The sequence below is a fragment of the Miniopterus schreibersii genome (assembly GCF_964146895.1).
Source record: "Miniopterus schreibersii genome assembly, chromosome: 2".
Lineage (NCBI taxonomy): Eukaryota > Metazoa > Chordata > Mammalia > Chiroptera > Miniopteridae > Miniopterus > Miniopterus schreibersii.
Window position 1 is genome coordinate 13229869 of NC_138102.1, and position 16988 is coordinate 13246856.

The 16988-nt window shown below is 42.7% G+C and overlaps 1 protein-coding gene across 8 annotated transcripts in view; it reads left to right on the top strand.

The window, feature by feature from the left end:
* DLC1 (DLC1 Rho GTPase activating protein) overlaps positions 1–16988 on the top strand; it is a 321812-nt gene that overhangs the window by 293733 nt on the left and 11091 nt on the right. For 4 of the 8 annotated variants that reach the window (XM_081130751.1, XM_081130753.1, XM_081130752.1 and 1 more), the window contains 5 exons: positions 616–687; positions 5526–5607; positions 11530–11593; positions 13622–15060; positions 15491–15667. In XM_081130751.1, coding sequence (XP_080986877.1) covers positions 616–687; positions 5526–5607; positions 11530–11593; positions 13622–15060; positions 15491–15667 — 1834 coding nt within the window. Of the gene's footprint in view, positions 1–615; positions 688–5525; positions 5608–11529; positions 11594–13594; positions 15061–15490; positions 15668–16988 lie in introns of all 8 variants that reach the window. The other 4 variants (XM_081130750.1, XM_081130756.1, XM_081130757.1 and 1 more) reach the window with 1 other exon arrangement.

Below are 16988 nucleotides of genomic sequence, written 5' to 3' on the forward strand. Positions count from 1 at the left end.
GTTTATCAATACTATCTACAAGATGTTAATCACTGGGAAATAGGACCTAGGCAGTTCAGCCTCCCAGGATGTGGGATTCATTGGCAGCCTGGGCCTCAAGCTCCCGCAGGCTGCGTTTAAAGGCAGTGTCAGGGTGCCTTCAATGGGGGCTTCAGTGTCATCCCACCAGGTGGCAGAAGGTCCGGTCCTTGGGCCAGGCTATCCAGGGTGTCAGATGTCTTTGGTGGCCTTCTGTCGATCTGAAAAGGAAACCAAGTGAGGCCATCCAGACTGAAAATTCATTATTTAATCCCTCAACTTTCTCATTAGGTCCTATTGTCATAATCATTTATAACCAGAACATAGAAGCAGCGTAGAGTAACTTAGTGCTGGGACCCCATTCGTTTTTTAAGGAAGTATGGATAATTATATGCATTTTTAAAAGTCTGGAAAGATGCACAAAACTTTAAACCATTTAAATTAAGAATATATATATATTTTTTTGCTTACTTGTCATCAACAGACATCCATGTTTTGCTTATATAACAAAATCAGGTTTATTAAGGAGGAGGAAGCAAGGAAGCAAGCTGAGGTACATGTGACTAACCTTTTTATCTTTCTTCTGTTCTGTTGCAGAAATTGAAGCCAAAGAAGCTTGTGATTGGCTACGGGCAACAGGTTTCCCCCAGTATGCACAGCTTTATGAAGGTGAGCCAGGAACACCATTTTTAAAATATTATAATGTCCTTGGTTCATAATTGTTATTGCTCTGTGACTTATTTTCAGACATTTTCTTATTTACTTAACTATTTCCTTCATAAAAAGAACAATTTAGGCCCAGCCAGGCGTGGCTCAGCGGTTGAGTGTCGACCTAGGATCCAGGCAATTGGGGTTCGATTCCCGGTCAGGGCACATGCCTGGTTGCGGGCCTGATCAATGACTCTCATCATTGATGCTTCTATCTCTCTCTCTCCCACTCCTTTCCTCTCTCTGTAATCAATAAAGATATATTTTTTAAAAAAATTTTTAAACAATTTAGCAAGCACCTAAGACCTCCACCACTCAAAACAAAAGCTAGGCCCAATGGGCATGGCTCAGCTGTTGAGCGTCAACCCATGAACCAGGAGATCACGGTTCGATTTCCAGTCAAGGCACATGCCCGGGTTTTGGGCTCAATCCCCAGTAAGGGGTGTGTAGGAGGCAGCCAATCAGTGACTCTCTCTCATTACTGATGTTTCTATCTCTCTTTCCCTTTCCCTTCCTCTCTCTGAAATCAGTAAATTCATAATAAAAATTTCTTAAAAACACAAAAGCTAGGATCTTGGTAATAACACGCCCACATGCTCTCCCATTTGGTCCCTCTGCCACTCCCCTATTCAAACTCAATCACCCTGAAACTTCTGTTTATCTTTTTTTTCTTTTTTGCTTTTATGTAGTTTTAGTGCATTTTCCTAAAATATATTTTTATAAGCTTGTTTTTCTTTTATAAAAAGGGTATTATGCTCTATGTAATCTTGTAGGATTTAATATTTTCACTTCTTATGTTAAGATTCTTCCATTCTGTGCTCACTGGACTGTGTGTCCCTGTCCCTGTACTGCTTTCACTATTGTATAATATTCCATCGTGTGACTATAGCACATTTTATTCATGTACTCTCTCTGGTGGGCATTTTGGTTTCTCTGTTTTGCTTTTATAAACTGTGCTATTTTGAACATTCCTGTGCATTCTTGTACTCTTGTGGTACATGTGTAGTAAGTAACTTATCTCGCATGTATACCTAGAAGTAGGATTACTGGGTAATAGAGAATATGTATATTTGATTTTATAATGCAAGTTTTTAAAAAATGTACTGATTTTCACTCCTACCACTTATTCTCAACACTTGATAGTGTCAGACTTTAAGTGTTGCCAATCAAATGGGTATAAAATATCCTACAGAGTTTGACTTCCATTTCCCTAAACATTAATGATACAATGCACGTTTCTTCCTGTCATCTGGCCAGATGTGTTCGCTCTTCTGTAAAATCTGTTTCCCATTTTTCTCCTGAGTTGATTGCTTTTCTTGATGATGTGTAAGAGCTCTTCATTTTAAATGCTAAGCCTTTGTTGGTCATGTGTTGCAGTTTATAATTAGGCTTTTCACTTTTTTAGATTGTCATTTGATGAATATTATTTCTTCTATGGCACTCAATTTTTTAATTAAGAAAAATGGACCTTCTTAAAAAATAATTAGGACCCACGCTGAAGTTTTACTACTTCATTTTCTCATCAGCGCCCTGGGGATCACTGTGGTGATGAGGAGCACCCCGAGTCTCGATCTTTCTCAGCCTCTGGCTGCCCTGTATGGGTGGAATGTTCTCGTGCTCTGCACAGAGAGATGAATAGGCTGTTCGTTTAAATGAGAGTTTTTATTATTCTCTATATTAAATCATTTTTTAGAAATTATAGTTGTGAACTAGTGATCTCCATTTTACAAGTAATTTTCAAGTGTAGGTTGGGTGAATAGTGAAGTGGTTCTGAAATTGAGAGTAAATTAAATTACTTCCAGGGCTTCTTCCAATTGAACGACTATTGAAAAATCTCAAAAAGCAAACCTAATTTTTGGTTGATTTACATTTAAAAAGACATCTTTTCCACCAATGAAGGAAGGAGGTGCTGTGAGACAGTTAGCCACCACGTGACAAAATCTCTAAAAGATCCAGTTGAAATGATGTCACTTAAAAGTTTTTTTCACCGGGGATGCTTAACTTACCTTGTCACAATAAAGAGTGATTTTAAAACGTCTTAGTTCTCTCCTTCTAGGGTAATACCACAAGCAGACTGCCTCCTGTAACAGTGGCAGTGGGCTCTCAGTTGGAGCTAGGGGTCACTACCAGCCTCTCTAACCCCTGAGAGGGATTACACCAGCCCAGGCCAAGAATGGACATAGCATAGTGTGCAAGCTTGGAGGTGCTAGACACGGTCAGCAGGTCGCCTGGAAGAGGGTGTGGAGTTGGGGGGGGTGCTTCCCAGGAGCAAACTGAGCGGAGACCATAGAGATTATTTCCTTTCCCCAGCTCACTCAGCTGCATTCATTCATTACCTAACTTACAGTACCTGCTCTTCCTTGTTGTAGCCCAGATTGAATGCTTAATTTTCCCATGAAGATGGATTCGGAATTATTTTATTGTTAGACTGTGGAAAACCTTTTACTGCTCCTCCATTTCAGTGAATATCTCCCAATCACCTTTTTTCTTTTTTAAGACACTTGGTTAGCCTGCGTGTTTATTCTGATGGAGCGGCTTATCTTTCCTTTGGAGAGGATGTTTGACCTATTAACATGGAGAGTATCTCAGTCCTTCAGTAGGGCTTTGGGGCGGGGCAGCCTTCTATTGGGTTTTCAACTCACAGTCTGCTGGGGATGGGGGAGATAATTGCATTTGCAGTGGCAGCCACAGGGCTGTCCTTTGTCCCTTTTGTTCTCCTATCTAGAAATTAAATTTCCTCCAATTATGTCCATTCTTGGTGTTGATTTGCTGCCAAGCAGCACTTTCTTGTGATGTGTATGTTTGCTAAGACCCAGTTCCAGTCTCTGTCTTAACACCCTCCCAAATCCTAATAAGCAGACTGCATTTTCACAGGTTACATTTCGGGGTCCCTTTGTGTTTACAGGTCTTTTTGAAACAGAAGCCTACTTTTTAGGTATACTGTTCTGGGCTGTCATTTCTCCCCTTCTTCCTGCCGCTGTGTGCAAGGCGCATAGCACACACACTGCACACACCAGCCCACACATTCCTCCTCTTCCTGTTCAGCTCTATTTTGGTCCTTGGCAATTTTTACTTCCTGCCTTTAAACCCAAGCTGGAAGTTTAAATCTAACCTGAAGGTCTCTGGGAACTTCTTCTATTCACCAGTAAATCATCATCTTTTAAAAGCCAGTCCTTTCAGGAAAGAGTTTAGGCAAATAAGAGAAAATTATTGATTTAATTATTTCACTCCTCTCTTGCTTTTAGTCCTTGCTGACCCTAGAATTTTATTTTATTTTTTTAACAAAATTTTAAAGTTAATTTGGATCAGGAAAGTAATCTAAAGTATAGCTCTGGGTAAACTAAGTTGGGAATTGCTAAAATAACATAGTTGCCGTCTCATATACATGTAACAGCGTGTGAGCTTTTTAATTTACATTTATAGATCTGATGCTGTACTCTAGAGGTATTCAGAATACATTCTTTAATAGCAGTTCTGTTATTTAATACTTAGAGTTTCTGGTGTCTGTTCATAGTGAATGCAGTGGCACAACCTTTAAACAGCTTGCTTGTGTTTACTAAGTTTACGTTGGTACCATTAATCATTTGTCTAAGAGACCGGGTCTCTAATGATGAGATACAATCCTACAATACTAAATTTCATACATTTCTTCATAAATCTTTGGGCTATAGCTATTTCATTGGTTTTCCTGTGTTACCATTCAGGGAACAGCATGAGTAATCTCACTCCAGCCTTCAGAGAAAAAGAATTGACTGTAACACTCATTATGATAGTTTTCAACATTGTTTAAAAAAAAAAAATGTGGAGGGGGAAGGTGTTCTTAAGTGTCATCTCAAGCAAATAAATTACTCATGAAGCATTCTTTAATGCATGGGAAGGCCCATTATTTCCCCTAAAGCTGGGCCTCTGAAGGAGAGTAACCTGCTTTTATCTCATGGCAGTTCCACAGCTGTTGTGAATTTCTAGTGGGGCTACTGGTCTTCTCCCTACTCTTCTTGGATTGTGTTTTCTTTGTGTTAGGGGGTGGGGGTTGAACAAAGGATAGAAAAATGAATTCTTCCACTGAGTTGGCTTTCTTCCTTCCTGCTCCTCAGTTCTGATAGAACTCCTCGGTGTTCTAGAAGTATTGAACTCTTCCAGAGATGAAGGGATTTGGGGTCCTGTGTTCTGTAGCAGCTTTATAACTGGCCTCCTCTTTTAGGAAGATTTATATAAACTCCTAAAAAGCCATGTGGAAGTGCTGATGTGTTTAAAAATAGCATATCCTGAATTCTCTTTAGCTTTGATGTCCTACAAATGGTTGGATTTGGTTTACCATCACTTGCCAATGTTCTCTGCATCTTTCTTTGGCCCGATTTTCCATGACCTCTTCCCTGGTCAACTGTGAGCAGAGACACGATGGGAAAAAAACAACCCAGCCACATTAAAAGGGGAAGCATCCTTCTGGTATTCATTCTAGCTTAAATTATAATTTATGGCATGGCTCTATTGCCTGCTGATTTGTTTAAAGGCGGGAAGGGTGTTTTGAACCACGTAACTTTGACCAGAAGAGATACCTTAGTCTCCAAACCACTTTAGATCCTAAGCTCCTGTAGGGCACTGATTCAGAATTGTCTTAAGCTGCTTTACTCTCCTATAGCACCTGATCGGGAATGAAGTGTTTGTTCTGCATACAGTAGGCATTCAAAAGTACTTTGAAGTAGTTCTCCCCCCCTTGCTAAGCTGGGCTAGTTTGGCAAGAACCTAGAGTGCTCAATAAATACATTTGTTTTTATTTTTCTATGTATTTGTCTTTGCAGATCTCCTCTTCCCTATTGATATTTCCTTGGTCAAGCGAGAGCATGATTTTTTGGACAGAGATGCCATTGAGGCTCTATGCAGGTAAATGGAAATGCTTTGGGCATTTTTCTTTCTTTTTTCTTTTTCTTTTTAAGAACAATGTGCTTATCACCAAGATGGTTTTTGTTTGCTTTTATTCTAACTAATTATGTCAGGTCTTTGATTAGTAAATGGGTATAGTGATTTACTTCATTATAAATCATAGGCCTTTTAATTAAACTAAATAAAATTATTTAGTATTGCCATTGAAATAGCACTGCCCTAGGAGGTACTTAAATAGTACCGATCCATATTTAATACCATGTGGATGCTCTAACTTCAGGTGGTTCAGAAACTTGGAACAGGATTTTTAAAAAGGCATTGTAATTGACTGCACTGCCCCAACCAGGTGCCCTAACAGAGTCAGAGCTGCTGTTGTATTAGGTGGAAATAACACGTTCAGAGGAATAAGTGGGGGCTGGGGGGTTATGACATTCTAGCGTCAGGAGGACCGTTGCTTGAATTCCAGGAAAGCTTCTCTGAACCGGTTCCGGTTCCGCTTTTGCAGGTACAAAATAGTAACAATAGGATTAAATAAGGCTGTAAAATAACTCCACCCAGCCTTTAACATACAGCGGATAGGCTGTGTGAGCACTGATGGGAAGTGTGACTAAAACTCAGACATCCTTGTTCATTGTGCTGATGGATCTTCAGCCCTGGTTTTATCGAAACGAAAATAATAACACACACAGCAGACAATGATGGCCACTGGTGACCCTTCCAAACGTCATGACATTTCATTCATCTGAAGTAATTCATCCTTCGTAATTTTTCTGAAAACCTATAAGCCACAAAATCTGGCTTATAGGAAAAAAATCACACATAGACAAAATTCACATCTAGATTTGATTGTAAGGTTAAAATAATTTTTTTCTACTTTTAGTATTTAACTTGGAAAAACGTTACTAAGATAGAATAATATCCAGTATTTATTTCCACTTTGTCGGGAAAGAAAGCAGTGGTATATGTGAAAGGACTATTTCTTGCCTTTCTTGTGCAATACAGTGTTTTTGAAGCACTGGTTTTAAAGAAAGATAGGTAGGATGCAAGAGACTAGTTCTCATGGTTTAAGAGAGAAAAAATGCCCTGTTAGCCACAGAGACACTCACTTGTCAAACCCAATCAAATGACTGCTTGGAAATGCCCAGGGTTTGTGCACATGTGTGAGAGAAACCCAGGTGTAGGATCAGCTGCGCTCTGGCATAAAGGGCGGGCAGGTGAGGAGGGAGGGCCGGCAGCCTCTGGAATGGAAACTGCCGCAGACATTCCCAGCATGTTTTCATGCTTAGCTGTGCGGCAGAATTAATTTATTTTCAGTTCATCATTGGTGATAACACATAGAAGTGAGGCCACTCCTGCGATGATGTATCCTGGGAAATATTTACACATTGGGTCACATCACCCGTTTCACACCTTTTATGCCACTTAGTGGCCCCTGAACAGCAGGCAGTAGTCAGGAATTCCTGGGCCATAAAAATATCACTGCGGCATTGCCACCCCAAAGAGTCATGATAAGATTTGTGAATTTTTTTTTTTTTTTTAAATATCAATTTGAAGTTTTGTTTCCCTGCTCTGGGGGGAAAGGCGTCCTCTGTGCTTTGTGATTTCCACAGGCCTCCTCACTGTTCAAGAGGCTTCCTCCCTTTAAAAGGAAAAGTCTGTACTCCTGGATATTTTGTGAGAAGCCTAAAAACAATCGGCGCTTGGTTTTGTTTGGACTCTGCAGTATTCTGCCTGGGTTTGGTTTCCTCTTGTGCACAGAATAACATCTCACAGGTTACACGTGAGAAGGGAAAGCCACGCTGACTGTCAAAGTGCTTTAACTCTGATGCCCAGGTCGGAGCATGTGGGCAAAGGCTTGAGCTTGCGGTTTCAGAATTCACAATGACACTCGTCAGCTTGTCTATAATGGAAAACCCCAGGGCTGTCGTTCACATGTTCACATAAATAGACTTAGTGAAAAATAACTCTCCTTTGAGAGGCCTAAAAAAATATTCCAGAAAAAAAAGGTGGGAGCCATCTCCAGGGTAGTTCATGCATCTTCTTCTGAAATGCGCGACAGGTTCGGAGCTGTTGGCAGAGTAGTTGGAGACACCTGCTTTACTGATTGTGTTACATTCATCTTACCTGCTACTAGCCTCTTCCATACACTTCTCAGCCCATGAATTTCAGGGCCCAAGCACACTGTGAGTCTGTCTATAGTGTGGTCTGAAATTTTGCCTTGTTGAAATACTTTGAGTAGTTGATTGTAAATACAGATGTTAATATCATTACAGAAACTCAGTTGAAGTTTTGCTCTAATAAAACATTAAATATTTCAAATATTTTTACTCTAAATAAAACATTTTAAAATTTACTTAAAGTAATTCTTACATGATTTTCCTTTCCTTCCACCACCCCCCAACACACACACAGAAATGTTACAAGAGCTCACACACTAGTGTTCTGTTTAAAGATTTATTATAAACATTTGTACACTTAAAACTTTTGCAGATCTTCTAGCTCCTTTGGTCAAAAATCTGGTAGCAGCTGATCTCTTAACATAGTCTACTTAGGGCGGGAGGCTTGTAGACCAAAGTTTTCTTGAGAATGATGATTCTCTCTTAAATATAAAGTTTGGTAACGACAAAAAGTGATCATTATGGAACTACTCTGGTTTTCGGATTTGGAGTGCTAACCGACATTCTTACACTCACTGGTAAGGGGTTTGTGTATTTGTTTCCTTGGAGAGATTGGCATTTGTCCCAGTCCTGTTAGCTCTGCTGTCTAATCCAGCCCCGACGAGAAACCCAAGATTATGGGAGTCACATTCAATATTAACACTGGCAGAGTGACTCCCTTGTCTTGAAGCACATGCAGACCGTAATGCCAACTGTGACCTGCTGTCAGAATACCTACTGCTTGTGAAATGGTCTTTGTCTCTCCATAGTTTCTGGAAAATATTCCATACTGCTATTTTCTTTTGGAGTTAAAACTGACTCCTCCTGTAAATACTCCAAAGACTTAACATAAATAAGGTGATCATCGTATAGTGATAGATAGATATCCATACTATCATCTTCGGCCTGCACTTTGTTGTAAAACAGCCCTTGAGCCCTAGCTGGTTTGCTCAGCGGTTAAAGAGTCGGTCAGCGAACTGAAGGGTCTCGGGTTTGATGCCAGTCAAGGGCACATTAATTACCTCGGTTGCAGGCTTGATCAATCCCTGGCCCTGTTTCGAGGCGAGTGCGGGAGGCAACCAATTGATGTGTCTTTTTCACATCAGTGTTTCTCTCTCTCTCTCTCTCTCTCTCTCTCTCTCTCCTCCCCCTTTTCCCCTCCTCCCCCTTCCACTCTCTCTGAAAAGCAATGGAAAAAAATATCCTTGGGTTAAGATTTGAAAAAACAGCCCTCGATCTGCCTAAACTATGTAAAGAAGCCTGCCATATAGTAGGTTTTAACTTTGTTACTATTTCTGATCTATCCAGAGGGTAACAAGTAATTTTTCCAAGTAATTGCACTAATTCCAAGAAGTTCTGGTTAAGAATTGGAATGATTTTTATTTGTCAGGTCTTGGAAAATTGTTCCTTTTTCTTTCCTCACTCATCTCTTGTACTTTCCCTGTTTTCTTTTTGAGTAAGAGGCCCAGGAGCCTGCCTGCCAGGCTTTTATCAGGGTGCTTGAAGTCCCTGCAGCACAGCTCTTGAACCTTTGATGGCCCGCCCCTGAGCTCCCTCCCCCTTCCGAGCAGGGTACAAGTTGCCCAGCAGATAAGACTGACTTGTTCCTGTGCTGCTGAGCCCTGTGAGGGCCCTGGGGGTGGGAACGACCGGCTTCTGGACAGATGGTGTAATACCATTGTTTTCCCACTCGTTTGAGGAATCACACTTCAGATATTGGCTGCTCCCGTATATTATCACGGTTAATATTTATTTTAGAAAGGAATGGAGAAGATACCGTTTTTTGAGTGCCAGAGCCACCATATTTTAGTCCTGCGGCCTTGGACAAGATTCGTGCCCTACATCCCCGTTTCCTCTTCTATAAACTGAAGTTCAATAATACTATCTGTACCTTAGGGTTGTTGTGAGGACCAAGGTGAGAACCACATATGAGGTATAGGCATAGCAAGCCCCCGACCGGTCGAGCTGGAACTAAATAGGTAAGGTCCCGCATGTGGGCATTCTTTGGAGGTCCTAAGGGACAAATGAATCCCACACAAGTCCCAGGGAATAACTTCTGGGCTTCAGAACTGAAAGGCCATTAGTTCGGCACTACCAACAGAAAAAGATGATGTTGACCTTTATAAAACTGGCCTCCTGGGTCTTTTTTGTTTGACTCAAATCTAGAGTTTGTGAAGTAAGCCCCTCTGACACCCCCATAGGCCTCCATGCCTAGTAAACTCGGTTATAAACACCACTCAACCATTAAAGCCCAAATGAAGTCAAGTGGGTATTTGGTTACAGGTGTGATTAATGAAACCCAGACCTAAGACTAACTGTAACCATTCCGGATTCTTTAAGTCTTGAAAACATTTCAGAACTAAAACATGCTGGGTATAAGTGCTTTAAATAATGAAGCCTTTTAGAGAGGGGCCTTGTACCCACTCGTTTGAAAGTCTGGACTTTTTCGTAGTTCCTCCTTTTCTTTCCCTTCCCGTCAACAGAGGATTTTCCTGAACGTAGGTGCTCTGGGTCATCTTTGTTTATTCTAAACAGGCTACCACATAACCTGTGAAATCAAAGGCTGTCTTATCAGCAGGCAAAAATGCTATCTATCCTGTGTGTCAGAATTGTTAGACAAGTTGCAAGAGCAGGATTAGAAACGTGAAGCCTTGATGCTGTCTCATGGTCAGTTTGAATTTGTGTGAGTTAAATGCTCTTATCCTGTGAAGATGGAAGAATTGCAATTGTAGCACAAAACTAGAAGGTTTATGCTGCAAATCTGCAGACATCTTAAAGGCTCATTTGAGGAAGACTGAAGTGGTGATCAGCTGGCAAATGTTAGAAGGAATTGGGGCCTGATGGGCTATCCTTCACACTTGTGTATCATTTATTCCTGCTTTGTAAAGGGGTTTCTTTCTACAGCTATTTCATTATTTACCAGTGGGGTGTGTTTTTTACTTTAATATTTAGTTTTCAGTGAAACTAAGTTATATCCCTAAGTTTAAATTAACATTACTGTTTGACAGGGGCAAAAAAAATATTCCGAGTTAAAATATTACTCTGGTTCCAAAGAAAAATCTGACCTAAATGCTTATTTTTGAACTCTGTAAGATTTTGATCCTTGAAGCTTCAGTGTGCAAATTTGTTAATAATCATTTGCACTGTTGGCTGTAACTAGACCAGACATTATTCTATACTGAAATAAGTTGTAAAAAGAATGGGGTGTCACAGAGGGCTCAAATTTTTTCTGTATAAGAACTCAATGAATTTTTTTTTAACAATGAATTTTTAAACAGGCTGCCTAAGGTTATTAGTGGTTGGAGATAAGTGAAATTGCTTTATTTTTGTAAGTGAATTTTGACTTGAGATGGAACACAGTGTTTATTTTACCAACCAACAACTGCTTGGTTCCTTGTCTCTGTGACTGTTTCTTTGATAGGAGACATCACTGGCACTTACTGTGTGGAGCTACCTCATGACTCAGACTAGGGATCATTGAGAGTTATTTGTTCCATGAAGACATAAGAGGCACCTGACAGTACCTTACATAGCAGTGTGCCACTGTACTATATAATAGTAAAATTAAATTTAAATGAAAAAACTTAAGAAATATAGAGGAATTTTTAAACGACTCACTTTAAAGACGTTTCTAATACTCTTCTAAGTTATAGATATTGATGGATTCAAAGAAACTCACTAAAGATGTCAACTGTTTGGGAAAGAAATATTTATCCACCCATCAGTGGTGTCCTATTTTTACTAATGTTATTTCTTTGCTCTATAGGCGTCTAAACACTTTAAACAAATGTGCGGTGATGAAACTGGAAATCAGTCCTCATCGGAAGAGGGTGAGTATATAAAATGTACAATAGGATGGGAGGAAAGGGGGCAAACCAGAAACACAATTAGGTGTTTTGTAATAGGTTTTTGTTTTCAAACTCTTACTTCTTTGTTCTCCAAAACATTGACATTTTTAATGTTCTAAATCAGTCAAATGTACCAAAGACTGTGTAGCCTTACGTAGGTGAGCCCAATAGCTGCAGCCAGCCAATAAATTTTGTTCTTCCTGATGTATTTTTTAATTGCAGTATAATTGACATATAACACTATATTAGTTTTAGGTGCACGGTATAATAATTGGATATTTGTATGTATTGCGAAATGATTCCCACAGTAAGTCTAGTTAACATCTATCGCTACACATAGTTAAAATTTTTTTCTTGTGATGAAAACTTTAAGATCTACTCTCTTAGCAACTTTCAAATATGCAATACGGTATTATTAACTATAGTCATAATGCTGTACGTTATATCTGCAGGACTTATTTATTTATAACTAGAAGTTGGTATCTTTTTACCCCCTTCACCTGTTTCTCCCAGCCCCCCACCTCTGGCAAGCACCAGTCTTGTCTCTGTATCTATGAGTTTTCCTCTTGATTTTGATCTGAACAAATCATCTATTTTGCCTCGTTAACTTAACGCCCCTCCATATTAAAGGGGTGGGGCTGGAGGCATTGTGGTAGACTTTGCGTTGATTGCTCCCTGTAGAAAGTACAGCTAGTTCCCACATGTAATAGTACGTATGTTTCAGAGCTGCAGAGATTTGAGTGAAGGCTGGATTGTGGGATAGTGAAGAATGATGATTTTGGAGGGAGGAAAGGAACTGGGAGAGAAGGGAGGGCAGGAAATCCCACACATTCTAGTCAAATGGTGACACATAACTCAGTCAGATGGTATTTTCTTCTAGGTATGAAATGTGAGTGCCTTTTATGAGATCTTAGAAGAAGTGGGTGTAGTACTGGGAGTGAGTGTCACAAATTAGAGTAAACAGGAATACGTTTGGTCCAAGAACATACTTTCTGACTGTTCAGAGCACACATTTTAATTATGCTGGAGCCCTGGCCTGCAACAAGTTGCCTTCTTGGGGAAGTTAAACCTTTCAAACAAATGAACTGGAACCTCAACACCCACTGAGCTGTGGAGAAGAGGCTACAAGTCAGCGTTTAATGCTCTTGACTCATTGTCTTTGCAACTTGGGTCATATGGTGTTTCCCACACTGAGGGGGAAGGTATGCATCATGCTGAATCATGCATGCCTTTTGACATTTCTCCTGAAAGGCTCAGATGCAATAGCTTGTGTTACAGCGTAGCCCCGAGTCCCCATAAATCAAGCGTAATCAGCAGAGATGTTACTTAGCCTTTGTGAATGTTTCGTATTGTCAGGATTGGGTATTTGTGAAGCCTTGTTAAATTGCCCGGAGCGGATCTGAGGTTGAAACTTCACAGGACACTTGTGGCATTAGCTCTAGACCCGTGTCTGGTGGGGGAGGGAATGGAAAAGAACAGGTAAGCGAGTGAAGGAAGAGATGCGGTGGCTTCTCTTGCCTGGTGTCTCTGTTAGTCTGTTAGGAGAGCTTGTGAATGTTTAGGGTGGCTAGAGACTTTAGTTACCACTCTTAGTGTTTGAGAAGTACCTTTTCAATTGCAAAAGGGGATATAAACACACACTATCAACAGACAGCAAAATTGGAGGCAGAGCAGAGGGAGTCCTACCCGCCACTGACTCCAGTTCGAAATATTTTGCATGCCTGGAATTTCGACAGATCTCAGAGGTTTCGAGCAGTTAAAAAACCCCGTAGACCCCGGAGTTTCCATAAAATAACTTATTTCACTTCAAACACTTGGACAAGCTTTTTCCTCTTACATTCTTTACACACATAGTTGTTGTTATTATTTTTAATAATAAAATAAAAGTATAAGGGAGGATCGACCATGATGGTGTATTACAAGCAGTCTCCTGGGCCCCTGGACCTCAGCACATGTCCTGCTCCCTGCTCTTTGCCTGTCCAGGGACCAGTGGCTTTCTTGTCTTTTCAGAGTGAGGATTCCGACGAGGACGAGCCTTGTGCAATAAGTGGCAAGTGGACTTTCCAGAGGGACAGCAAGAGGTGGTCCCGGCTTGAAGAGTTTGATGTCTTTTCTCCAAAGCAGGACCCAGTCCCTGGGTCCCCAGAGGATCCCCACCTGAAGAGCGCCCCGAGCCACGAAAGCATGCTGACGGACTTCAGCGAGCGCCAGGACGTGGCTTCTGTCCGCAGCCTCAGCAGCACCAGCAGCCTCCCCGCCCATGTGCCCCACGGCGGCGGCGGGGACACTGCCACTGCCACACCCCGGACTAACTCGGTCCTTAGCGTCTGCTCGTCCTCCGGCAACTTTGTAGGCAACGACGACTCTTTCTGCAGCCTGCCCTCTCCCAAGGAACTGTCCAGCTTCAGCTTCGGCATGAAGGGCCACGAGAAGAACGCCAAGTCCAAGACGCGCAGCCTGCTGAAGCGCATGGAGAGCCTGAAGCTCAAGGGCTCCCAGCACGGCAAGCACAAGGCGCCCTCCAAGCTGGGGCTGATCATCAGCGGGCCCGTCCTGCAGGAGGGCATGGACGAGGAGAAGCTGAAGCAGCTGAACTGCGTGGAGATCGCCGCCCTCAACGGCAACCACATCAACGTCCCCATGGTACGAAAGAGGAGCGTTTCCAACTCCACGCAGACCAGCAGCAGCAGCAGCCAGTCGGAGACCAGCAGCGCCGTCAGCACGCCCAGCCCTGTCACCAGGACCCGGAGCCTCAGCGCCTGCAACAAGCGGGTGGGCATGTACCTGGAGGGCTTTGACCCCTTCAGTCAGTCGGCATTCAACAACGTCGTGGAGCAGAACTTCAGGAACCGCGAGACCTACCCAGAGGACACGGTGTTCTACATCCCAGAGGATCACAAGCCTGGCACCTTCCCCAAGGCCCTCTCCAATGGCAGTTTCTCTCCCTCGGGGAATAGCAGCTCTGTGAACTGGAGGACTGGAAGTTTCCACGGCCCCGGCCACATCAGCCTGAGGAGGGAGAACAGCAGCGACAGCCCCAAGGAGCTCAAGAGACGCAATTCCTCCAGTTCCATGAGCAGCCGCCTGAGTATCTACGACAACGTGCCGGGCTCCATTCTCTATTCCAGCTCGGGTGACCTGGCCGACCTGGAGAATGAGGACATCTTCCCTGAGCTCGACGACATCCTCTACCACGTGAATGGCATGCAGAGGATCGTCAACCAGTGGTCGGAGAAGTTCTCAGATGAGGGAGACTCGGACTCGGCCCTGGACTCGGTCTCCCCGTGCCCGTCCTCTCCCAAGCAGATACACCTGGATGTGGACCACGACCGAGCCACACCCAGCGACCTGGACAGCACAGGCAACTCGCTGAATGAGCCCGAAGAGCCCTCTGACATCCCAGAGAGGAGGGATTCTGGGGTCGGGGCCTCCTTGACAAGGTCCAACAGGTAAGAGCTCTTGTTCCCTCTCCCGCCTGGGGAGGGGCAGTCAGAAAGGGACCGCTTCTGCTTGTTGTGTAGGGAAATAGGATCATTTAAGTCTGGCATTCACAGCCCATGGAAATGCCTAAGAAGGAGGCGGACCAGGAAATCCTAACATCCTGAAAGAATGGACTTTGTTTAATGGATGTGGACTTTTAGTTGGGGAAGATTAAATAAGTGTGGGTGGATGGTGGTGATGGTTGTGCGACAGTGTGAATGTACTTAACGCCCCTGAACCGTACACTTAAAAATGGTTAAGGTGATAGATTTTATGTTATTTTTGAAGTTGAGTCATCTCGGTTCCTGAGAGATGATGCCGGTGAGCAGCCCCCTGCTGATCTGTGTCTGCCTGTGAAACTGCCTTGAACCCCCTGACTTCCCCGCTCTTCTCTCGCAGGCACAGGCTGAGGTGGCACAGTTTCCAGAGCTCTCATCGGCCGAGCTTAAACTCTGTGTCACTGCAGATTAACTGCCAATCTGTGGCCCAGATGAACTTGCTACAGAAGTACTCGCTCCTGAAGCTAACCGCCCTGCTGGAGAAATACACGCCTTCTAATAAACATGGTTTCAGCTGGTAAGCGTTTAAACTGCTCTGTGAACTGTAATTGAAGATGTTTTCGGTCAGCTCCTGAGGCTGTCCCAACACTGAGTGTATAACAGTTCTATCCTTTTAATACCCTTAGCCGACCCTCCTGAAGCAGTGACACTCTGCCTTGTTGTGGCCACAGTTGATGCTGCTTGAGGTTTAGGGAATTACCTGCAGGGTTGGTTAGTTAACTTTACAGCTCTCTCAGTGACAGATTTCCAGTTGATGGGGTGAGAACGCATCCCTCTTCCATCAAATTGTGCAGGTGCCTCCTCCAGAGGTAGGAGTAGCCAACCACAGGTAAATATATGCACAGTAGCAGATTGTATTTTGGAAAGAAGGAAGGAAAAATGTTGTTTAGATGATAAGATGTTTTGAGACCCAGTTTAAAATGCTTGATGTACTTGGCATTATAACCCTATTGTATGTTTTTAGAAAACATTTTTGATGTGACTGTTTATAGGATGACTCAAAAATCTACCTGTGCTAAAGACTTTAGGTTATGTTTTCTCCAACAAAGACTCTTACACAGTTAATATATCTAAGGAATTCACTACTCCAAGATATTATACAGAGTAAAATACATGTGAGGATAAAATTAATCAGATGAACTGTCCATTATTACTTAGGAAAACACGGCCCTTGGTGTGTATAACTGTTGGGCTGGATGGGTCATGGATGTGACCTAATATGCGCGTATCTTACCTTTTTTACAATCAGTGCAAAACCGAAGAATGTCCCGAGATTGACATCCAGCATTCCACAGTGTCAGCTGGGTAGCCTTACGTCTTTCTACCCGTCTGTGTGTTTGTTGTCCACTTGCACAACTACTGCCTTTGGTAAAAGCGGAGCATTTCGCTAGTAGTGCTGTGGAGCAAGCCGGAGCGCCTGAGAGTCCGTGGAGCAGGGTGACCGGGCTCCCCCTCTCCTCAGGACTCGTAGTGAGTTCAACTTCGGCATCAAAGCACCTCCTGTTCAAAGGCTGTTATTATGTGAGCCTGGCTAAATACAGAAGTTGTTTGTTCTGAATGACAGAAATAAGTATTGACCGGTTTATCCCCACATGCTTCAGATTCTCGGCGGAGGTCGTAATGTGTTCTTTGCACATTCCGCTGCCGGGCCTCGCTCCCCGACAAAGCGAGTATTATGCACACTTAGAGCCGGGCTACCGTATACTTAGCTTATGGAAATGCAGATTTGGCCCTGCGTTTCAGTTTTACCTTTCTTGCGACTATAAACAGCACCATGTCGTGGCTCTTGGTAAGCACCCAGAAGTCAAGGCGGTCTGCCTCCTGCCATGTTCCTCTGC